General features: G+C 41.1%; 2 protein-coding genes and 1 pseudogene across 7 annotated transcripts in view; 2 read left to right on the top strand and 1 right to left on the bottom strand.

Annotated features, from left to right (window-relative positions):
- osbpl6 (oxysterol binding protein-like 6) overlaps nucleotides 1-18,982 on the bottom strand; it is a 41,815-nt gene extending 22,833 nt beyond the window's left edge. For 2 of the 4 annotated variants that reach the window (XM_061840929.1, XM_061840928.1), the window contains exons 1-2: nucleotides 18,721-18,970; nucleotides 1,691-1,892 (exon numbers count right to left, since the gene is read on the bottom strand). In XM_061840929.1, coding sequence (XP_061696913.1) covers nucleotides 1,691-1,837 — 147 coding nt within the window. In that variant the 5' untranslated portion in view covers nucleotides 1,838-1,892; nucleotides 18,721-18,970. Of the gene's footprint in view, nucleotides 1-1,690; nucleotides 1,893-18,720 lie in introns of all 4 variants that reach the window. The other 2 variants (XM_061840927.1, XM_061840930.1) reach the window with 2 other exon arrangements.
- LOC133512798 (5S ribosomal RNA) lies at nucleotides 16,126-16,235 on the top strand (annotated as a pseudogene).
- Nucleotides 18,983-19,015: 33 nt separating the features above from the next.
- Nucleotides 19,016-23,695, top strand: LOC133511886 (cytochrome c-like). Of its 3 annotated transcripts, none has more exons than XM_061840947.1 (3): nucleotides 19,016-19,153; nucleotides 22,806-22,982; nucleotides 23,066-23,695. In XM_061840947.1, exons 2-3 carry the CDS (start codon nucleotides 22,811-22,813, stop codon nucleotides 23,209-23,211), a joined length of 318 nt encoding a protein of 105 aa, XP_061696931.1. In that variant the 5' UTR covers nucleotides 19,016-19,153; nucleotides 22,806-22,810; the 3' UTR covers nucleotides 23,212-23,695. The 3 variants fall into 3 exon arrangements, with proteins under 3 accessions (XP_061696931.1, XP_061696932.1, XP_061696930.1); XM_061840948.1 differs by lacking the exon at nucleotides 19,016-19,153 and adding an exon at nucleotides 19,749-20,429; XM_061840946.1 differs by lacking the exon at nucleotides 19,016-19,153 and adding an exon at nucleotides 21,641-22,272.
- The last annotated feature ends 1,025 nt before the right edge of the window (nucleotides 23,696-24,720 follow it).

Consider the following 24,720-nt stretch of genomic DNA (forward strand, 5'->3'; position numbering starts at 1 on the left):
ATTGTTATCAAGCGTCATTAAGAAATATTGAACAGGGGAGGAGGAGGAGGTTTAACTGTCTGCATTATCCTGCATCAAGGATTCAACTGTGCGCTTCCAAACAGGCTCCAGCTCTCATCAAACCAACTCCCTTTCCCCTTGAGAGCACTCCAATGAGAACACAAGCTCCCATGCAGCATACCACAGCATGCCACATGACCAAAAGAGCACCCAGCCCCCACCAGTCTCTCATGAAACATTCAGAACCTGGTGCCGATATAAAAGTAATGCCATAGCTTCCGCTTTCATTCAGTAGTAAAATGGGTTACAGTCAGTCAGAAGAGTGAAATTGTTTGCTTTTGTTACACCTCTTACAAAATGTGATCAGGTATCATGGATGCGACCTTTAAAGACTGTAATTTAAAAGAATAGTTAAGTTATTTTTTTGACAGCACAACGATGCCTGAAAGTTTGAAGACTGGTTGAGCTTTGAAAAGCTACCTTGACTATCTTGTGCGAGATAACATTTCATAATCTTTGTTTTCATAAAAATGTAAAAAAGTGCAGCCCGTCAAGAAGTTCTTCTGTGCCAGTTTGAGAAGCTGTATGGCTCTCATACTGCTCCGATGCATGCTCGAGTTTAGGCTATCCATAGCATACTTCTTGCCACAGTGGAAGGCCTACCATTACTAATGAAAACGTCGAACTCTTCGAGCGAGTAATCGCGTAACGCATTGGAAAATCTATCCAGAGGGCTGCAACTCAGCAGCCACACAAAAGCTTGATTCAGCGAATGCTTCAGAGAGTGATAATAGCTTTTCAGCCTTTGAACAACCTGAGGTTGGTACGGATAAAGCTACTGTATATCACGCTTTGAAGCATCTCCTGAATCCAACTTTTGTTAATGCAGAATTCCATTGGAGCCCTCCAGATGGACTTTCCACGTCTTTGCGGAAATGCCTGCTTTGGAAGTCTGATGTTTTCATCAGTGACGGTAATGGAAAGCTTTACTCCTATGTCATCAAGAACATGCTGAAACGAGAAACTTGCCACTGATTGTATGGGAGCAGCATGACTGCCATAAACCTTCAGAAACTGACATTTAACTGCAGTGAGGGACAGATTTTTTTTTCTTTTTTTGCCAAGTAGCAATTTTGCAAAACTGCTTCCATGTCAATTGGCAAGCCATGGGCAAATGAGTGATAGGATTACAAAAACTGCAAGGACTAAGCTGTCAAATCCTGATGTCCATCTGATACCCAAAATATCCATCCATCCATCCATCCATCCATCCAATTTTCTTTGCCGCTTATCCTCACAAGTGTCGCGGGAGTGCTGGAGCCTATCCCAGCTATCTTCAGCCAGGAGGCAGTGTACACCCTGAACTGGTTGCCAGCCAATTGCGGGGCACATGTATACAAACAACCATTCCCACACACATTCACACATTTTAGATTCTTCAATTAATGCATGTTTTTGGGATTTTGAAGGAAACCGGAGTGGCTGGAGAGGACCCACACAGGGATAGGGTAGAATATACAAACTCCACACAGGTTATCAGAACTGTGCGGTAGATGCTCTAATCAGTTTTTCACCCTTCCAACTACCCAAACATTACTATTTCGATAAAATACACGTGATTAAATTTTTTGGCCTCACTGCTTCTTTTCTAACAACTACCATGCTTGTTGGGTCTTTTGAGGTAACGTACCTGCCGACTGTCGCGCTGGGATGAAGAAGAGGATGATGCACTCTTGTGCACCGGTGTGGAGGCCTTGTTGACCATCACTGAGCTCCTCTCCTCAGAGCTCATGGCACGCCCATGGGCACCTCGCTGCGAGTGCTGGGAGTGGGACATGGTAGAGGGCAGTAGGCTCTGGGGATTAGCTGGTTACTTGATTATCGATCGTCATCTGAAACGCAAAAGTCAGGAAATTCAAACTATTAACTGTCTTGTAAAAACTATGTTCTGCTTCTTTTCTTCATTATTGATTCTATTTTTTATGCCGTCCTGGTCAATACTTTTAATCTTTGTGTTTGTAATCTGTTGATGCTACCAAGTTGTCACGCAGTTGTTTGTTCATTAGATGACTACTTCCTGGTTCACGGAGACTGATGAATAGGCGGGCTCTACCATTATGATTCTGGCGGATGGATTGATTAATTGGTGGAATAATGACTCAACAGTAAAAATCTTTTTTCCATCCTTTGCCAACAATTAATATCCCATAGGCGATCTTGCTACAAAATTTTATAGAAATCAATTTAGTATTATTTCCTGTTAATTGCAACTATTTCCTGTATGCTCTATTTGGATGGATGGATGGATGGATCATCCGTCCGTCCGTCCGTCCGTCTCTCCGTTCAAGCCAGTACCAACATCCAAATCCTGCCGCCCCAATTTTGGCTGACCCTTCTCATCACTATTATGAGCAAACCGGTGTGAGGGATGTTCTCTGGCTAATGTGCTTGGCGTAAGGTCAAATATTATCATGAGACAGATAACTGTGACCACCAGAGACAATCAAATGATCAATTCACATCAATGTCCCATTTAATCAGATCAGCTAAAACTGTTTTGAATCTGTTTGTATTTGCATTAAGACGGATCCAAAAAAAAAGATCATAGCAGAACTGTCACAGAGAGAATCATGATTTCATGGACTATTCGACAAGCCCTCATTCAATTTTGTAAATGGTGGATTTAACCATCTATGTAGTTGCTACTAGATGTTGTGAGAAATAACTTCATTTATCTTGAGTTTGGTCTTTTTGGGGCTGTGGCTATGAAGAAGGTGACCGCCTCGGAGAAAGTGTGCAGTCACTTTAGTTTTAATGTGAGTGATGTAAGTTGTCATGATCCTGCCGCTCCAGCCCGGGCTGTGCGGGTGTCCGCACGGTTGCGCTGATTGGGAGGTGCACACCTGCGCCTCATGCAGCCTGATTATGCTGTGTATTTATATGACCCCAATGACGACTGGCCGGCGCCAGTTCGTTGAGCTTCATGTCCCGTTCGAGTGCTCCAGCATCCCTGATCGACAACCCGTGTGTATCGACCTTCGCCTGTTCTCCGACCAACCTTGGAAGCCTGACTCCTTTGATACTTCTGCCTGCTTTGATCGTTCTCCTGTGTACCGCTACTGCCTGCCCGCTCACCTGCTCTCTTCGCCCGACGTCCCAACTACCGCTGCTGCACCTGACTGCCTGCCCGATCCCCGACCACGATATAATAAACGTTTCTCCCTGAACTACCTTGCATCGTCTGAGTCCTGCATTTGGGTCCTACTCCTGTTCCGATGGGGCTTGACAGTAAGAAGTGACTTGTGTCTGATAAAATTGTGATAAAGTCCAATTCAATGAGCCATCACGACAAGCTTAATTACATGGTAGTAGTAAATAAATTAAACACGGTTATGATTATGATTTGCAGATAACTTGAATACTGTACACATAAATGCTGAAATATCTGTTGGCTTTGATGAGAAACTTACCTCTGATAAGACAGACATCCAATTTTTTAGGATCTGAACTTGTCTGCTTGAATTTATTGAGATGAGAGTTCCCCTTTTATGAGTGCAAAATTAATGAATGTAAAAATCATTTGGGGGATTTGGAGTGTATAATTGGTTACAACCAGCATAATATGATCGAATCGCATAGAGCTTTAAATGGTGCAGCTCTCATTTGTTATTAAGTTATCACAGCTGACTGTGTGGTAACAAATAAATAAGTACTGTATTCAAACACCCAGTGGTTTTAAACGTGTGATGTCTGTCAAACTGTAGGGAAACTCCATTCCACTGAGCAGCTTTGCACACCTAAGCATTAAATACTCAGCCATGCACTACACTTACACACTATAATGTATTATTCAAGTCGGTTAACAATGTCACTATCTTTTAGTCTTAAGCCAACTAAGGTCTCAGCTGCGGCAAGACAAGATTCTAAGTCTTGTCACATAGTGGTGATTGGTGCTAAGCCTGTTTAATAGAGCAGCATAAGGAAGCAAAAGTGACAGGTTTAGCATTAATAGGTTAATTAAATATAAAATACTCTGTTTTGTTGGAAAATCATAAAAATGCTTTATAAACGGCTGTTACATGGCAGTTTGAGTTACTCGTTTAATGGTTGGACATTCTTAAGTAATCCAGAATGTCCATGACTGAACAAAGATGTGTTCATGTAAGAATGGCTTCCTGTTAGGCTTGACAGGATCAGGATTTTTGGGGCCAATCATCGATCAGCAAGTTAAAAAACAAAACAAAAAACAATAATCGATTAACTACTTCACCCGCAATGAAATTGTAGAACATGATTTGACAGAAAGGCAACATGTTTACATAGAACCACCAGGACGAGTGCTAGCCATATCTTGCGCTAACTTGGCTTCTTGTTGTCACCGTCAGGATAATGAGTGCTTCTGGTAGCATTTGTGTTGACAAGATAAAGCCCAAAGATCATTAAAAAAAAAAAAAAAACGTGACGGGGAGATCAAAACAGAAGATTTTATTGCAGTAGTATGACATAGTGCAATGGTGAAAGAGCACATTTGTCTAATCTGATCAGGGCATTATGTGTTGTGTGTCTCAGATGTGCTGTCTGCCCCATGCCGTCAACATGTATAGCTTACATAACTTTATTGCCCGTCAGATATTTACAGTCCTACATCAAAATACATAAAAAATATATATTCATCCATCCATCCATTTTCTGACCCACTTATCCCCATAAGGCTCACGGGAGTGCTGGAGCCTATCCCAGCTATCATCGGGGAGGAGGAAGGCTATACCCTGGACTGGTCTCCTGCCAATCGCAGGGCACATAGAGACAGACAACAGTTGCACTCACAATTACGCCTAGAGGCAATTTAGAGTTTGGAATTAACGCATGTTTTTGAGATGTGGGAGAACACCGTAGTGCCCGGACAAAATCCATGCAGGCATGGTGAGAACATGCAAACTCCACACAAGCAGGGCTGGGATTTGAACCCCAGTCCTCAGAACGGTGAGGCCAATGCTCTCACCAGTTGCTCCTCTGTGATGCAAAAAAAAAAAAAAAGTATATATTACTACCAAAAAAAATCTAAACTAGCATTTGGATTCAGATATTCTGATCACGATGGCAACGTGGAGTAAATGTGTTTAGTGGAGCCAATCAATGACATCAGTGATCGGCTAACCAAATTATCACATTAAAGATGAGCATCATAAATTACCAGTTATCAAATGATGATAAAATCAGTATGAAGTCTACTTCCGTTGACAAGTTACAAGTTCCAAATCTGTTCATGTTCCCTGCAGCATATAAGGATGGGTAACAGCTCAATATTTTATGCTACGAGTCATAGTTCATGGATTATGTATATTAGCCATCTGTAGCTTACATACAGTAACAATTGTCTCTACTTCTATTACTTACCTAGTGTCATCTATGGCCGCTTTCAGTTTCAGGACTTATTCCAGAAAAACATGTATTTCAAGGCCTACCCACAAGCTACTTTTCCCTTTAAATATGGGCAAGACGATCAACCAGCACATCTACAAGGATACCCTGTGGTGCTTGTTTCATTAACTATGCAAGAAGAAGCGAGTTGTGGCAGGGCAACTCGTGGCCAAGTCAACATCTACGGGTCCAGTTTTGAAGACATGGATGACGACAAGATGGCAATGACAATGGAGCTGCAAAGAATTCTCGAAGAATCCTACCAACAGTGCATGAAGGTGTGGCTGAGATCCCTGAGAAGGTGCATTAAGGACCAAGCGGAATACTTTAAACGGGACCACTTTTATTTTGTAGATTAGATTTGAAATATATCTTTTGTGACAATTCTGAAAGTTTTCTGACACACCTTGTAAACAAAGATGCCACCAAATTGCTAAAGCCTGTGTATGACAGGCTTATCTATGTATACACCATGTGAAGATGTAGGGTTGTAGCAGCTGGGTGAAAAAGTGCTCATCATCTTTGAGAAAATAAGACAAGAAGAAAAAAAAAAGTGGAGACGTCAAATTGGAGGACTGGAAGAACATTGCAGAGCCATATAATGAGTCCTCTTTGGCTGGGAGGCAAGGCTGCTCAGTGTGAAGATAGTTGGCATGTGAGGGACTCTCTGCTCAGGACTTGATTAGTCATGAGTTTAATCTCCTAAATCCAGTCACTGTGATTATAGTTCTCTGTGAGCACATGGACGAAGCAAGCGTTTCTCCATAGCTGCAGCCACAACCGTATCTAGACACAGGTGACCAGGAGTCTATACTGAAGAGTGTCTGACATGAAGCCTTTTTGAATGGTGGCCATGAGCTAAGTTGTGGTGGCCCTATTAGAACTTGTACTGGCCCCGAATATTCATGATATGTTCATTTTTAGTGATTATTCCAAGTTTAGCATCTGTATCCTGTCTTATTTAAGCCTATTTAAGAAATTATTAGTGCAATTTCATTTGTGGCAATGACTGTGCTAACCTTGCTAAAATCAAGGCACTGCAATTGCACAAAATATAATGCTTGAAAGAATAAATCAATTATGAAATTATCAATATTTTTACTTAGCATTGACTTTACAACTCCGTCCAGCTTTTTAAGATGATTATTCCAATACCGATAATTGGAGTGTGATATCTGCTACGGATATTGATCGATATATCAGCTGTAAATACTTGTATTTAAATATATTTATGGTCGCGGCATGGTGGCTCAGCTGGTAAAGCGTTGGCCTTGGAGTTTGCATGTTCTCCCTGTGCCTGCGTGGGTTTTCTCCTGGCACTCTGGTTTCCTCCCACGTCCCAAAAAACATGCAATATTAATTGGACACTCAAAATTGCCCCGAGGTGTGATTGTGAGTGTGACTGTTTGTCTCTATGTGCCTTGCAATTGGCTGGCAGCCAGTTCAAGGTGTACCCTGCCTCCTGCCCATTGACAGCTGGGATAGGCTCCAGCACTCCCCGCGACCCTCGTGAGGATAAGCGGCAAAGAAAAGGGATGGATGGATATTTATAGTGAGTGTTATTGGCTAAATGATAATCTATGGTTGGGTGTGCTTTGCAGCTCTTGTGCATCTGTGTGGTGTGAAGGGGCAGGGGATGCTACACTAGGGCTCAGTGAATAAGGGGAAAAAAATGATATCATTTTTTCTTAATATTATTATTAATATTGATTGAATATATGATTGATAAATAATTATTCAAAACTCTACTTTAAAGAGAAACCACAAATAAATTAGTAACAATTAAAAGAATAACAATAAATAATGAATTGAGAAAAATACATTCATGGCTACAAACTTGACAATGCCATTTTAGCAATTCCTGTATTAATTTTGTCTATTACAGTTGTCAAAAAAAAAATCATTTCATTCTTCTGGTGGTAAACAAATTGGTTATCCCAATTGATCTAAAACGGGACATGTTTTGTATGATTTCATGTGTGTTGTTCCTGCTGTGTGCACCTTCTTGGGAGCTGTGTGGTATAATGCATGCACAGTTACTTGTTTGATGTAAGCTTTAAAAAAAAAAAGCAAGAAAAAGTTAGTCACAATGTGATATTAATAAACTCATTTTTCACAGATTAGGAAGAATACATGCCTGGGACCAATACTGGTCACTGGTGCATCTGCACCACTTGAACAATCGACTGAGGAATATCTGCAACATTTTACAATTGACATTGTCCCAGATTATTGCACTACAGCAAGGGTCGGGAACCTATGGCTCGCGAGCTACACCTGGCTCTTTTGGTGGTTGCATATGGCTCGCAGAGACCTCATAACGACATACTGTATACAGCAGGGGTGCCCAATGTGTCCATCACGATCAACTGGGGAAGTGACGTCACCCTGATGTCTTTTTTTTAACATTTTGGCACCATACGTAACTTTCTCTAACAACGCCCTGTTGAACGGCAACACTATTGGGCCACACTCTTGTTACGAGTTTACCTTGCACCGACCCCTCCTCTGCTGTTAAAGGGGTACACTCATCATTACAAATGTTACAGTCCTTACGCAGCCTATCAATGTGATTTATAATGACAGAGTGCTTATGCACTGCCCACCACCGGAATTATTTTTTTTAACATAAAGACATACCTATGTCGGCAAGCATTGTTGGCAAGCGCACATAAGTGGGGGCAAATGAAAAAAATTCAACCTGCAGACCAGTTGATTGTGAAAAGTTGGACCGCACTTCCCGTCACATACCAAACACTTCGGCATGCGAATATTGTTGTTCTGAAAATGTTTGGTTCTACCTTCAGTGTGAATCTGAAAAGTCTTTCTCACATAAAAAAACCATTAAGACCAACGTACATTCATGAATAGTGGATGGAAGTATCAAAGGCTGCATGAAGTTTAATTTAATGACGTATGAAACGGACGACAATCAGCAAAGAAGTCGCACTAATGGAAAAAAGTACTTTGTCATCATTGGTTAGCAACAGTATAATGTTTAAATGAATTTAGAGACTTATTGTACTCTTAAAGTGTTGGTCCTACATAAAATGCATGACACCTGTATTTAGTTTTAAAAATAATGGATGGCTCTTTTGGAATTACATTTTACATTACATTTTTATGGCTCTCTCAGTGTAAAAGTTTCCCGACCTCTGCACTACAGTTTACATTTCTTGAAGTCTCAGCTCCCTTTGCACAACAGTCATTGCATTGGACTATTGCTTAATCAGGTATTCAAACTGTGCTATTTGCTACAGCATGCTGCATCTTTTTGGACAATTGTCATAAAAAAGTACCATAATTGCCAGATTATAAGAAACCTTTCATTGCTCCATGACTGTTCTCGCAATGTCTTCTTCTTCTTTTCCTTTTCGTCTTTTCCCATTAGGAATCGCCCCATCTATTACGTCAGGGGTGCTCAATGCGTCGATCGCCAGGCAGTTTTGGTCGATCGCGACGGTGTGCCGTGTGGAAAAAAAATAAGACATCAGCCGTATTTTTCTAATCTTCAGTTCACCGCGCATGTGCAAATAACAACAGTAGAGGAAAACACGCTAGTCAGTGAGTTCCCCCCTATTTTAAACCCTCCCTTAAGAAATCTTATCAAACATGAGTATGGATGCTGGAGTAAAGAAGACAAAAACATATCACTTTCAAACGGAATAATAGGTGGACTTTTTTTCCACAATTTATTTTCGAACTGCGTTTGCCTCATCTGCCAGTGTAGTGAAATTTAGAGCAGCATTTTCGAACTGTTTATGGAAAATACGACAATGACATTCCGCCGAAAGGTAAGCTGAGAATGAGAAACGTGAACGAACTAAAATCCCAATTGGCCGCACAGCAGTCACTTTTCACACAATATAGTTCAACAGTGAAAGCCACCACCGAAACATTGTTCTGGGTTTGTCGCATCATCATTAATAACAAGAAGTCCTTTCAAGATGGAGAGATGGTAAAAGAGACATAGCGGACTCATTCAGATCTTTTAAAAATAAGGCGGAAATATTATCTTCAATAAAATCTTTGCAGCTGTAGAGTACAGTTACACGGTGCTGTGAAGCCATGGCTGATTTGTGGAAGGACATCGGAGATTGTGAGTGTTTCTCACTGCAGTTGGACGAATCCACTTACATGAGTGACACAACCCAGGTGTGCATTTTCATTCGTATGGTGTTTAGTGATCATCAACGTGAACTCAGATAGTCACAAAAAATGTTCATAGTGATGTGTTGTGCAATATTGGCTCATGTGGTTATGCAAGGCACACAAACATACATTTACACATAAAGAATCCTCAATATACTATATATTTTGCATTTTTGTAGTGGGTAGATCTTTGTGGCTTGTTCATTCTATTTCATTGTTCGTCGGTCTAAAAAAAAAAAAAAAAAAGGCATTAGCGCCCCCGCTGCTGGTTCCTTAAAAAGTAGGTCTTATGGTAAAAAAGTCTGGGCACTGCTGTCCTACATCTTCTTCTCTAACACCAACTGTCCTCATGTGTTCCTTCACAGCATCCATCAACCTTCTCTTTGGTCTTCCTCTCGCTCTTTTGCCTGGCAGCTCCATCCTCAGCAACCTTCTACCAATATATTCACTCTCTCGCCTCTGGGCATGTCCAAACCATCGAAGTCTGCTCTCTCGAACCTTGTTTCCAAAACACCCAACTTTGGCTGTCCCTCTAATGAGCTAATTTCTAATCCCATCTAACATGCTCACTCCTAGCGAGAACCTCAACATCCTCATTTCTGCCACTTCCAGTTCTGCTTCCTGTTGTCTCTTCATTGCCACCGTCTCTAATCCATACATCATGGCCGGCCTGACCACTGTTTTATAAACTTTCCCCTTCATCCTGGCGGATACTCTTCTGTCACATAGAACACCAGACATCTTTCGCCAACTGTTCCACCCCCCTTGGACCCGTTTCTTCACTTCCTTACCACACTCACATTGCTTTGGATTGTTGACCCCAAATATTTGTTGTCGTTCACCCTTGCTATCTCTTATCCCTGAAGCCTAACTCTTACCCCTCCACCCCTCTCATTCACTCACATACATTCTGTTTTACTTCGGCTAATCTTCATTATTCTCCTTTCCAGTGTATTCCTCCATATTTCTAATTGTTCCTCCACCTGCTCCCTGCTTTCACTCCACATCACAATATAATCTGTGAACATCATACTCCAAGGAGATTCCAGTCTAACCTTATCTGTCAGTGTCATGGCCCTGGCAGTCGTTGTCCTGGTTGTGCCGGTCCCCCACACGGCACACACCGGCAGCAATCACACGTGCGCCTCATTCCCCGTAATTATGACAGATACAAACAGGGCTCCTCGTACGGTATCGACCTATAAAGTAAGCCAGCGCGTCTGGCTGTCGATGAAAGGTCTCCCACTCCACATGGAGTCCCGCAAGCTGGCTCCCAGGTTTGTTGGTCCGTTCCCCATCACTGAGGTGATTAACCCTGTTGCGGTTTCTTTGAAGCTCCCCAGAACAATGCGTGTCCACCCAACATTTCATGTGAGCCTGCTCAAGCCGGCTTGACCATCCCCGTAGGTCCCTCCGGCCGATCCCCCTGTGCCCCCTCAGAGCTGATCCCTGATGCAGTCCCACCTCCGCCTTAAATTCTTCTTTCAAACCTAAGGCACACCTCACCTTCTTTCCCACACTCACCATTGCTCTGTATTGTTGACCAAGTATTTCAAGTAGTCAACCCTCGCTATCTCTTCTCGCTGGAGCTTCACTCTTCCTCCACCGCCCCTCTCATTCATGCACATATATTCTGTTTTACTTCCGCTAATCTTCATTCCTCTCCTTTCCAGTACGTGCCTCCATCTTTCTAATTGTTCTTCCGCCTGCTCCCTGCTTTCACTGCAAATCACAATATCATCTGCCAACATCATGGTCCAAGGGGATTCCAGTCTTACCTCATCTGTCAGCCTATCCATTATTACTGCGAACAGGAAGGGGCTCAAAGCAGATCCCTGATACAGTCCCACTTCCACCTTAATTTCTTATGACACACATACGGCACATCGCACCGCTGTTCTGCAGCCCTTATAGATGTCCTGTACTATTCTAACATATTTCTCCATCACACCAGACCTTCGCGTGCAGTACCACAGTTCCTCTCTTGGTATTCTGTCATAGGCTTTCTCTTGATCTCTAGACACAATGTAGCTCTTTCTGGCCTTCTCTGTACTTTTCCACTAGCATCCTCGGGGCAAATAATCCATCTGTGGTACTCTTTCTAGGCATGAAACCATACTGTTGCTCGCAGATACTTAGTTCTGTCCTGAGTCTAGCCTCCACTACTCTTTCCCATACCTTCATTATGTAGCTCATCAACTTTATTCCTCTATAATTTCCACAGCTCTGCACATCAACTTTGTTCTTAAAAATGGGAACTAGCACACTTTTCCTCCATTCTTGAGGCATCTTCTCATCTGCTAGTATTCTGTTGAATAGGTTAGTCAAAAACTCTACAGCCACCTCTCCAAATTGCTTCCATATCTCCACAGGTATGCCATCAGGACCAACTGCCTTTCCATTTTTTATCCTCTTTAGTGGCTTTCGAACTTCCCTCTTACTAATCATTGCCACTTCCTGGTCCTTTGCACTTGCCTCTTCAACTCTTCCTTCTCTCTCATTGTCTTCATTCATCAACTTCTCAAAGTATTCTTTCCATCTATTTAGCACACTATTGGCACCAGTCAACACATTTCCATCTCTCTTCCATCACCCTTACCTGCTGCACATCCTTCCCATCTCTGTCTGGCCAACCTGCAGAGATCCTTTTCTCCTACTTGCCTCTCCAACCTGGTGTACATGTCGTCATATTCCTCTTGTTTAGCCTTCGCCACCTCTACCTTTGCCCTACGTCGCTCTCAATGTATTCCTTTCGCCTCTTCTTAGTCTTCTCAGTGTCCCACTTATTTCGCTAATCTCTTTCCTTGAATGACTTCCTGTATTTTGGGGTTCCACCACCAAGTCTCCTCCCCTTTCCTACCAGGAGACACACTAAGTACTCTCCTGCCTGTCTCTCTGATCACCTTGGCTGTAGTAGTTCAGTCTTGTGGGAGCTCCTCCTGTCTATCGAGAGCCTCTTCACCTCTTTCCGAAAGGCCGCACAACATTCTTCCTTTCTCAGCTTCCACCACATGGTTCTCTGCTCCACCTTTGTCTTTTTAATCTTCCTACCCACCACCAGAGTCGTCCTACACACCACCATCCTATGCTGAAGAGCTAAACTCTCCCCTACCACTACCTTACAGTCAGTAACCACCTTCAGGTTGCATTGTCTGCATAGAATATAATCCACCTCCGTGCTTCTACCTCCGCTCTTGTAGGTTACTCTATGTTCCTGCTTCTTCTGGAAAAAGGTGTTCACTACGGCCATTTCCATCTTTGCAAAGTCCACCACCATCTGTCCCTCAAAGTTCCTTTCCTGGATGCCGTACTTACCCATCACTTCTTTGTCGCCCCTGTTTTCTTCACGAACATGTCCATTACAATATACACCAATCACAACTCTCTCTCTATCTGGGATGCTCAGAACTACTTTATCGAGTTCCTTCCAAAATGTCTCTTTCAACTCTAGGTCACATCCTACCTGTGGGGCATACCCAACTAATCACATTATACATAACACCGTCAATTTCAAATTTCAGCCTCATCACTCAATTTGATACTCTTCACCTCCAAGACATTCTTAGCCAGCTCTTCTTTTAAAATAACGCCTACTCAATTTCTCTTCCCATCTACTCCATGGTAAAATAATTTAAACCCTGCTCCTAAACTACTAGCCTTACTCCCTTTCCCTTTATGTCTCAATAGTATTCTCTGTCAATTGACAAACTCTTTGTGTGTTTTGACATACTTGGGAAAATTAAGATGATTATGAGTATTGTTATATTACTAATGTGTATGTGTTTGTGTGAATACTTCTTATTTGAAGTTCCTGTAAATTCCTCCCCTGACCAAATGCTAATATTAGCTAGCCTGTCAGTAGGGGATACCATTGATTGTTAGCATTAAGCAGGCAATTTTTAAAATGTGTTGTATATAAATATAAAATAAGGGTAATCATTTTTGTCGTGTTAAAGCATGCCCAGGAAGGGCAGAATAAGATTCTCCAGCCTGCAAAGTAAGAGCTGCTTTATGAGGCTAGCAGTGTGAGTTTTGGTTCAGCTATCGTCTTGCAGCTAACCTGAATATGTGCCTATTTATCCAGTCAAGGCCTCTTGGACTGTGCAGGTCATGGTTTCTCCATTGGTCATCACTAGAGCCTGTCTTGGACAAAAAGGTTTGGTGATGAGAGAATTTCAGATCCACCTTCAAAATGCAGTTTTGGGCCATTTTTGGCGGCCGAAGGTTTTCAATGATTTCGAGGGAATGCTGAGTATCGCTGCCACGGTGGGGTTAAGGGGTGCCCATCGCCGCGACTGCAGTCGAGAAAGCAGGAGACAGAAAGCAAGCTTGCTAGAACACGCCTTTACGTGCACATGTGCAGTGTCATGTCAATAGAGACCAGGATTGGTCAAACCGACTGTCAGTCAATCGACGCGCGCCACACCTAAATCAAATGACGAGGTGAATTACGGGCTGACGTCTTTTTTTTTTTTGGGTCACGCGATCGACCAAAGCTGTCTCGTCGATCGTGATCAACACATTCAGCATCCCTGGTTCAAAGCCTCAAAAGTATCTATCAAATGAAGGGTACAAAATAATTTCCAATCCATTAAATATGGAATAACAGAGATATTACTAAGAACTGGAACATGAAAAACAAATTAGATAATGTGGGGCAATATTTATTTAAAAAAAAAAGAATTAAACTGCCTGCCAACGGACTGACAGTAACAAAGGATTTGCAGGACTTTTTGGTAACTTTATAGTGGCTCTTTGGTACGTGTGGCAACTATTTTCCATCTTCATATTTATTGGATGTAGCTAGAGTCACAAGACAGAATTTTTATCTTACAAAGAAAAACATGCAACTAAAATCTACATTTTGCAAATACACACGAGTTGAAATCTCCCTACGCATGTGGGAAAATGTGATCTGGTCCTATGAAAGCAAAGAGGAACTTTTGAGGCAAAATTCCAGAAGGTATCTTTGTCCCAAAAACAACATTGCTCATTACCAAAAGAACACCATGCCTAGAGTAAATCTGAGTTAAGTTGTTAGGGTTAGGTCATAGTAACAGTGGAAACATGTTTTTAAATGATTTATGATAGTATATTTTTTTTATATTACAAAAAAATGTGGACTTTCTACATCTACTGGGAACATATTTTCATCAATATGTTCTAGTATTTTCAGGAATATTCTGTATTGGGTCTTAAATGTATTGCTCGTTGTGGATTTGTGCAATATCTAAATAAGCTACACACAGGAACAATGAAGTGTCAAAATATCTAAGCAGCAGATATGAACTGAGTTGGAAAAAAAATCAAAAGTGACAATTTGGAAGGTGCAAGAGCAACATGCAAGAAGAAGCTTCTAAAGCTCAAGTTTCTGAGTGTCACTTTGCTTGAATCACTTCCACCCATCAACAAAATTTAGGATGCAACTGAACCACTGTTTTGTTAAATCTGAGTTGACTTACTACTAAAATGAGCCCAATATGGAACATCATGATGTGCCACATTTGTAATGTTGCATTTTGACAGCAATGAAATTAATTGTTTCAAGTAAAGGGTGAGGAATACTCACAGCAGTTTATCCCGTCAATATGGGCCGTCCACACCTCCAATATTTTATTCAACGCAGTGTTAGGCCTCTAATAATACTGTATTTAATATTAACAACTGAACTGGTGGATGATGCACAAGGGAAATGTGTCATGTAGGTTGGAAATGAGCCAACCCCCACAGCCTTATTTCCTCTTTACTGTTTTCAGTTAGCAGTTCTTTGTATGGTAACATCCATGAAATGCTGACACAAGTAAGAAAACTCCTTCACTGACTCCTTTAAGGTTGCCTTTGTTTACAATAATGGCTATTGCCGTGAAAAAAAGGTCTAAATCTTTAAACACTTGCACAATGCTGACAATAGATTACAACAATTTAATTTTTATGTAGGGATTCACCAATACTGTACATTTATACTTGACCAATACCCCTAAAAATACCACAAAGTACTATGGCATTGACAGCACTTCACTTGCCTGACATACAGTTACCTTCTTGGTAGGAAACACGTCACCTCTAACTTTAAGGTAAATACAGATGAAAAAAAACTGGCTTAGAGTCATGCTACCCTGAGAACGTCAGATCTCGGAAGCTACCCGGGTTTGGCCCTGGTTAGTACTTGGATGGGAGACAGCCTGCGAATACCAGGTGCTGTAAGCTTCTCTGCCCGGCTAAAATGCAGAGGGGTTACGTCAGGAAGGGCATCCGCCCTAAAACTGTACCAAACAAATGCGTTCATCTGAGATGACACGCTGTGGCGACCCATAACGGGACACGCCGAAATGAAAGAAGAAGACAGGTGAAAATTTTTTTAGCTGACTACAAGTTATGCTCTGGTCGGGTGTTGCCAGAGCTGCCAGACAGGCAGAGTTTCGAGCCGTGGCCTGCTCAGTGCTGCACAGCATGTGGAGTAAGGAGAAAGATTGGTTTAATAAGTATCACTTTGGTTTTCCTGGCACAGTTTGAATTTTTCATTTTTCCATTTTTAGTTGGCGACTCTGTTTTGCTTACAGCCTGTGAACACCCGATCTCGTCAGATCTCGGAAGCTAAGCGGGTTTGGCCCAGGTTAGTACTTGGATGGGAGACCGCCTGGGAATACCGGCTGCTGTAAGCTGCTCTCCCGGGCTAAATGGAGAGGAGTTGTGTCAGGAAGGGCATCCGGGGTAAAACTGTGCCAAACAAATATGCGTTCATCTAAGATGACACGCTGTGGCGACTGCTAACGGGACAAACCGAGAGGAAAAGAAGAATTTGTCGACTTTTTCGTATACATAAAGAGAGAACGTGGCATTCATATTCCTATTGTTATATCCCATTGTTATATCCACTAGGCTTTACGGTCACTTTCATCTTCTTCTTCATTCTTCTATCTATATACTCCTTTTTCACAGTGCCTACAAGTGTTCAGAGTAAGACACCACATAACTGAAATCCATTATGTTACATGCTAGCTACATTTAAGTGAAATATGTGGCAAGCCTGTTGGAAAAACATGAAGTTAGATGTTAAGTCAGAAATAACATTTTTCTTCTAAAAAAATGTTATACAGTATTTGAGTGAAATTAATGCCACATTCAAGAAAACTGTGTTTTTTATGAATATTTGTTCAAGAATTATGACAAGTATCAGTACAATCTATCGGCATGTACTCAAATGTAACAGTGTGTACTCGTACTCAGTCCCCAAAAAGGTAGTATGCAAAACATTCCTGATGTAATTTCAGTGCTTCAATTTTAATCAAATATGAAAAATGCACTCAGCTGATCTCATTTCATTACAAAATTCCAGTTAACCACAGGATTTAAACTTTCAGTATGTACTTCAAACTTGATCAATTGCTTTCTTTAATTTTGTGTTTGAGTCCAGTGGAAAACAACATCAGGTTCAGACAGCAGCATAACAAATCTGCTCTCCTCAATAATGTTAGAACAAGATAAATCCCTCAGGGTCCCTGCTGGAAAATATGCTATGACCTTAGTGGAGGCTGGTGAAAAGTCCAAAATTCTCCTTCAGGGGAGCAGCGCAGAATCTGGATTAAAGCAAGGAGTATCATCCATCCTGATAACGGCGGCATCACAAGATCCTACCCAAGCCGTGACACTTTGCTATTCACGCAAGGCCATCCCTCAACACAAGCATGGAACACAAGGAAGTTAAAGGGTTTAACAAGATGGAAATGTCTTCCTGAATACATTGCCACCACATTGAAACACATCTACAATATTACTGCAAGAACAAGCACTCCTCTAAAAAGCCACCCCAAGCGCCGTTGCATTATTATTAAAGTGGACTAATACAAACAGACTTGATCTGCGACGACAACTGAATTCACAACTTTACTGGATCAACAGAGTAGCCAGCCAGTAGGTGTCACGCGACATCAGGAGGCAGCGAGGGGGGGAGTCACGTCTCTTTCAAGGGAGCCTCATCTTTTTTCCTAACAACAGTAACTGGACAGAGCCAGTTTATCCTGGGCTGCATTCATTACATCATCTAGGAAGACCTGTGTTACTCTGCAATGCTTTTCGGGCAGTTGTCTTACTGCAAAAGAGACTGTGAGTAAGAAACTTATTCTCTAACACGGTTGAGGGAGAATTTACACTGACGAAACCACATCAGGGCTCGGTAAATATGACAAACTGAGGCAAAACAACAAAGACTGCTCCAGATGAGTCATAGTGCTGTTCCAAAAACTGTCTGGTTATTGTTTTTATTGTATTGTGATGTATAAACTGTGTGCACAGAGAGAAAATTCAATAATAATCATAAAAAATATATTTAGAACACTGACAACACGGCGTGATTTAGTTACTAGTATGCGAATAAAAGGGAATTTCTCCCCCATATTTTTATCTTATGAGAGAAAATATGCTTGAGAATGAATAAGAAAATCTTCAACTTGAAGGTTTGTCTTGAGTTTCAAAGAAATTAAACTGCAGATCTTGGCAAGAGAGACTGCTACTGGTAAAAAAAAAAAAAAAAACCTCCAGAATAGTTTCCACTTATCTCAATAATTCATGTGATTTTATGCCATTTTAAACAAGTGCAAAGTCACAGACTGACCTTGGCCACAAAATCTGGCAGATATTGTGGAGCAATTCCATAAAGTGAGAGAAGTTGGATAACTTTCTCTACGGGCGAGCCGCCAACCTCCCCAACATGGATGGAATATTGAGAACAGTGACCTCGCTTTGTGGAAAAGGATTTTACAAACACATAAAAGGGATGGTTTATTTTGGATTTTTTTTTTTTAAAGGTGAATCGGTTTGGTGCCATGCACATTCGTCTGATCTGGATGCTTTATTTAATGTTCCATCACGGCGGGCTTATTATAAAGGCTCACAAGAAGAAAAGGTTTAGAGGAGCAAGAGAGTGACCAAACAGTAAAAGTACATCCATTACATGTACGACACACTTTGCAGATGCTAGTAAAGTCAGCTAGCTGGTCCTCAGTGACTCACTCCGGATGCGAATAGCGAAAGGATGCTCGGGAGGGCGGACACAGCACGCCTCAAATCAAGGCTGCATTTTGTTGCACTCAATCGGGTACAGTGCTAAAGTGCTCACGCAAGCCGATAGAGAACAGCTTATTGCCTTACCACAGATGCACTGGTGTAATGACCACGTCTTTACAGGAAACAATCGAGCCGCTCTCCCCCTCCTGGTCACAGACGGTGGACTTATCGAAAGCAGGCCGTTTGGACGGTAGTCCACCTCTCAGACGTCAATTTAACGGAGCGGACATGATTTTATCCGTAGGCCACAACACTGTGGGAAGAGGGGACGAAAAAGTGCTGCGTTTGCTGCTTTCCTCGTACGCGGGTTGTGATGGACGGCTCGACTCGGCTCAGCCGCACTCTGCTAGCTCCTCCCTGCAGCAGGAACCCCGGCTCGGCGGGAAGAAAGTACCGGAATGGATCATCATGGCGGACACCGTCAAGACTCACGCTCACTCTCTCAAACGAGTCTGAAATCATCTTTTTAAGCGGACACTTTTAAGGATCTTTAAACCTATACGTTAATTTATAAACGGTAGGTAAACTGTACGAAGCAATTTCTGAAGAAATTTGCTGTGAAAGCAGAAAAAAATGACCACGGGCTTACCTGTTGCGGGGTTCTATGTGAAATTATATTGAATTTTTCTCGTTTGAGGAACTTTTGTCAGGTGGAAAATATTTTGTAGTTCTGGATTGAATCAGTCACGTATAAATACTGTACCATGAAATAGAAGCTGGAATTTTGAACTTTTATGTCATACATTTTTATTTTCATGAAATCCTAATATCTTCACTGTACAGCAAAAATAATGAACCTTTCCGTTCCAATACTTTTGGTTTGGAAATTTAAGTAGTCTATAGTACAATGTAAAAGTCATACTGTAGGATTTTTTTCCTCAAGCATTTATTAACAAATATTCGTGTGTGACTAGACAAGAAATGCAGGGTTGGGTTAGGTGAAACTGTGATAAAATCCATTCTTCCATTATCTGAGCCGCTTATCCTCACAAGGGTCGCGGGAGTGCTTCACCCCATCCCAACTATCACCATGCAGGTGGCGAGGTACACCCTGACCTGGTTCCAAGCCATGATAAAATGTAAAATGGTTATTATAATTACTGTATTTTCTGCAGTATAAGGTGCTCTGAAAGGCCTTTAATTTTCTCAAAAATCAACAGTGTGCCTTATGTGTGCAGTTGGTTCCAAAATCTGGAAAAAGGTTGTGTAACTTTGGTAAGCGTACTGCTTCAGTGACGGTCGGACCATTTTTTACCGACACTACGTACAGTGTAATACGTACACTACTTATGCCAGCAACGATAAACCATTCAGACATTACGTAATATGAACTCTACGTCGCTAATACATACAGTACGTAAGCACGACTGCGGTAGTTATGTATGTATGTTTTAGCACCTTGTAAAACGGTGCACTTATGTGCAGTATGTACTTATATTAAGTAAAGAAATAGACCCTGTAATTGAGACTGCAATTTATAATACGGTGTACCTTATGGTGTGGAAAATACAGTATTTCACATTGTTATGATTGCTAATCACTGCCTGCTCTTACAGTTAACATGGATATTTGACTTTATAAACTGTCAATGACATTGAATATGTTATTATGCCATTTAACCTCTCTGAAAGTACAGTAGTAGTCTTTCGGCATCTCCCATTGTGTTGCAACAGAAAAATACAAAAGAGATCATAGAAGAGGACGAAAAGGAGAAGACATACAATAGCTTACAGTGCTACAAAACATGGCAGAATGCAACAGAGATGACAGCTATATTTTTTAATACTTTAGAGGTGAGCGGCCAGACCATGTTGTGTTTTAGAGAATGCAGGGAAAACATTGCAATAAAGTGGGTCAATACATTAAATCTCTCAATCTCACCCATATTTGTGATCACTATTATTTAAGTATTTTTAAGTTCACTTCTTGGGGGCTTAGACATGGAATAATGAGCATATTAAAACTTTGTATGAATACTGCACAAATGATGGCTCAATGAGGAATATAACTTGTTTATACGGTGTAATTGGTAAAACAACCAAATTGGTAAAACAACTAGGCAAGTCTGCATGTCAGACTCCTGTTTATTTGGTGCATGGTTTGAGTGAAATGTCACTTAATGAGTTGCAGGTCATGGCGTAGAAGCAAAAGCAGATAACAGTGGCCACAGAACGCGGGGGACATTGTAGTGTTGATGTGAGGTGTAGCCACTGCGGGATTTATCTCAGAAACCTTCTCGGACATGCGCACCACGTGTATTTAATGTCAAAACAAGAAGAGAAAAGCACAAGGCCAATCAGTTCCATATAATGCATGAATACACGATTGACATTGAGGGACCCTATGGTGGATGGAGGGATAGTGCTCATTAGTATCCAGGCACTAGAATGTAGGGGCCTATCATTATGGTTACTAGTAACTTGAGATGCAATCGAAAGATAAGGCTTTGTCATAAAAATCGGGCCTTGTCAAACATGTCCATGTGTCACATTTCTTGGGAGGCTTCAAGCAGTGACCTCCTCCCCGGTTTTGAAACACATTTTCCTCAAGCACTTGCCATGCATGGTTGAATCTGATTGATTTGCTATTATCTGAATTGTGTTGAAGCAGAGATGAGTTGAAATGACTACCAGCAAAAAAAAAAAAGTCAATTTCAACTGAGCTTCAAAATCAGTGAATGTGCAGGGTATTGCCGCACCATGTAGAATAAAACACTACTCGAACTAATCAACATCACCCAAAGACAGACAACCGACTAGATAGATAGATAGATAAAGAGGTGGGTTGATTGATTGATTGATTGATTGATTGATTGATGATTGATTGATTGATTGATTGATTGATTGATTGATTGATGATTGATTGATTGCGAGGCACGCTGCTCGAGGGTTGAGTGCATATTCCATCTTCCTATTGCGTATGTACAGACATGATATTCAGGAAGAGGGTAGCACAACAGTTATCGATTTGTTTGCACATTGTGTGTAAAATGAGGCCAAGTTAACAGCAAAGATGTGAAGGCAAGAGGAAAACAAACGGCCTTTAACAAACTACCAATGGTTTCAGCTTTTTTCACATTGACACCAAAGGCACATGAACGAGAGCTCCTGTTAGCAACAGTAGCACTGTTGTCAGTGTCAGTGAGAAGGTTGGAGTAAAGATGAAGTGGAGAGAGACATGACACTGTTTATCACCATGAAATGAGTAATAGTCAAGCAGTTAAAAGGCAGAATCAAAGATTGACTGATGTTCTTCTTGGTGATGGTAAAAGCGTTGGATGTTTCACTTGTAGGGCGATATTCCTCAGGAAGCAAAGGACTTTATCCAGCTCAAGAAATGGGTGAAAATTCACTTTTCGTCAGTGTGTGTGCGTAAATTTTGACGTTCTTTTGTTTTGGACACAGATGAGGATTGCGCCATGAATTAGTTTTCTCGGCCTGTTTGATAATCACGTCCATATTTGCCGTAAGGCTGTGACGTAGTGGTCAGCTGACTGATGACGTGTACATTGGCGTAAAATTCACAACCAGACAGAAAACACGTGTATTAGTCAGCGGCGACGCACTGAGGCGGTGAAACCTGACTGGAATTTTTTTTTTTTTTTTTTTACATTTGGCGGACTATAAATGGTTTAAGGTAAGAGATGGACATTTAAAGATATCGTTTTACTGTTGTAACTTCTACTAATAAACTTTTTTTAGTTAAAAAACAAAAAACGATCGCGACCCGAGACAGGGTATCTCTTGCAGGTCAGTCTTGCTTTATCTTAGTGGTATCTTCTTCTCTGGTGATACTTTACAGCTAGGATTTGCGAAATTTAGACTTTCTTTCAACGACTTTCTTCCTCTATTAAGACATACAGCTCGTTTTTATCATCCTAAATGTGATTATCTCGAATAAAGTTTCACTTATTACTTATTAGAGTATTAGATTAACTATAATTTATCATACTTTTATAGTTGATTTTGAAGTTAGCGACAAGAGGAGCTTTTGTAACCACCTGGAAGTTGCGTAAATTGTAAACAAGCGCCCCCTAATGGCAGGATTTATAAGGTTGTGCACCACAGGAAGTCGCAAGGCTTATTCTACCATAATGTACACATAATTTGGGTTGTAATAGAACAGAAAGGCATGTAAACCGTCTGTATGGATGTACGTTATTTCGCTAGAGAAAATGCCTGGTGACATCAATAAAGGGAAGAAGTCCTTTGTCCAGAAGTGTTCTCAGTGTCACACAGTGGAGAATGGGGGGAAACACAAGGTCGGCCCAAACCTGTGGGGTCTGTTTGGTCGCAAAACGGGCCAGGCAGAAGGTTACAGCTATACGGATGCAAACAAAAGCAAAGGTAAGAACTGCGTTTGTTATAACGATGATGGACATTTTTAATGAGCGCATTTGCTGCAAGTGTTTTTTTTCCATTTCTTGCAGGCATTATATGGGATGAGAACACCCTCAATGTCTACTTGGAGAACCCCAAAAAGTACATTCCGGGAACAAAGATGATCTTTGCTGGCATCAGGAAGAAGAATGAGCGCGCTGACCTTATAGCATATCTTAAATCTGCGACTTCTTGAATAACTTTACCATCAAAATGTGTTGTCATTTTCTTTTTAACAATCGACAGTTTTGTCACAGCAGTGCTGTTTTTTTTTTTTTTTTTTTTTAAATATTCTCCACCTTCTTCTCGGAGTGTTAAACCCTAGTTTGAACAGGTTCTTTTTTTTTTTTCAAATATATAATTTATCAAACCACATACTGAATTCAGACTAGAAACTTGTTTGTGATGTTCTAGCATTTGTTTTAGTTGTCATCATTTGCATGTCCTACCTTTTAACAACATATTACTTTGTCACGATTTAATAACCGAGAGGTTTTTTTGTTGTTTTGCATTGAATGAAACACTAAAGGAGATCTTGTATTTTGTGTAATGTCAGGACAATATTGTTAAGTAGTTCTTGTAGGCTTGTAGTAGTAAGTATGGATTGGACACTCACATGGTGTTGTGGTATATCTGGATGGGATTACTTTAGTGCCGCATATTAAAACTAGTATTTCTGACTCTCTTTCTGTCCGAGGCTCTTGGAATCTGCATCACTTTTCACTCAACTTACCATTAAACTATAATGTTGAAGTAGATTAAAAGTAAAGATGGCTTTCAGTCTTTTAACAGGCATTTATTTGTGGATTGAAGTTGTAAAATTACCAGATGGATTGACTGACCAGTTTTATGTGGATTCATTCACAAGATTTCTGATAGGTCGTGTGGCCTCCTCCATGGACCTCGAGGTAGCTCTTTCCATATTATACCTTTTTCAAACAACCCCCAAGAATTCAGGTATGTTGTGTTGTTGAGCAAAAGCCTGGAGTATACTGTACCACCATAGGGAAACCACCTTAATGATGTACCCCCCCCCCCGTGTAGCTGGCCTTATGTTTTAAATTCAACAGTGGGTGTGTGTAAAGAAATTTGAATTATATGGAAAGTGTGATTATTTCTGGAGTTCAAAAAATGAAACTAATCTTTAATGATGACGCAAGGTTAGAATTGGTCTTTTGAAAACTATTTTCTTGTGTGATAATGAATATGAATGACTGACTACATTGCAATTATGCTTTCCCTATGAGGATTCTTATGACTAAAATGATACGAAGTAAATTCTAATCAGCTCTTGTATGCAATTGCCTCAGTATTTCATTCTGACTGTTATTGTTTTCATCCATCCATTTTCTGAGCCGCTTATCCTCACAAGGGTCGCGGCAGTGCTGGAGCCTATCCCAGCTATCTTCGGGCAGGAGGCGGGGTACACCGTGAACTGGTTGCCCCCCAATCGCAATCTTTTAATAATTGATGGGCTTTTGTATAGAATCGCTCCCTCTAGTGTTCAGCAAAGCAACTGCACACCCAAGAAGCCAGCATTCTTCCACTTACGAAATACCTCCGCATAATAACGCTTGAATCCAGACGTACATGTTCTTTTCCTTTATCATTGGATTTGATTATTATCGCAGCCATCCTCATGAGGGATAGTCTTTTCCTCGATGCAAAGGAATGTTTTAAAATCTTAATGAATAAGACATTGAGC

The sequence above is a fragment of the Syngnathoides biaculeatus genome, chromosome 14 (assembly GCF_019802595.1).
Source record: "Syngnathoides biaculeatus isolate LvHL_M chromosome 14, ASM1980259v1, whole genome shotgun sequence".
NCBI lineage: Eukaryota > Metazoa > Chordata > Actinopteri > Syngnathiformes > Syngnathidae > Syngnathoides > Syngnathoides biaculeatus.

Coding starts and splice junctions, on each gene's coding strand:
- LOC133511886 (XM_061840947.1), top strand. CDS start 22,811: ATGCCTGGTGACATCAATAAAGGGAAGAAGTCCTTTGTCCAGAAGTGT. Junction 22,983..23,065: donor GGATGCAAACAAAAGCAAAG/GTAAGAACTGCG, acceptor CATTTCTTGCAG/GCATTATATGGGATGAGAAC.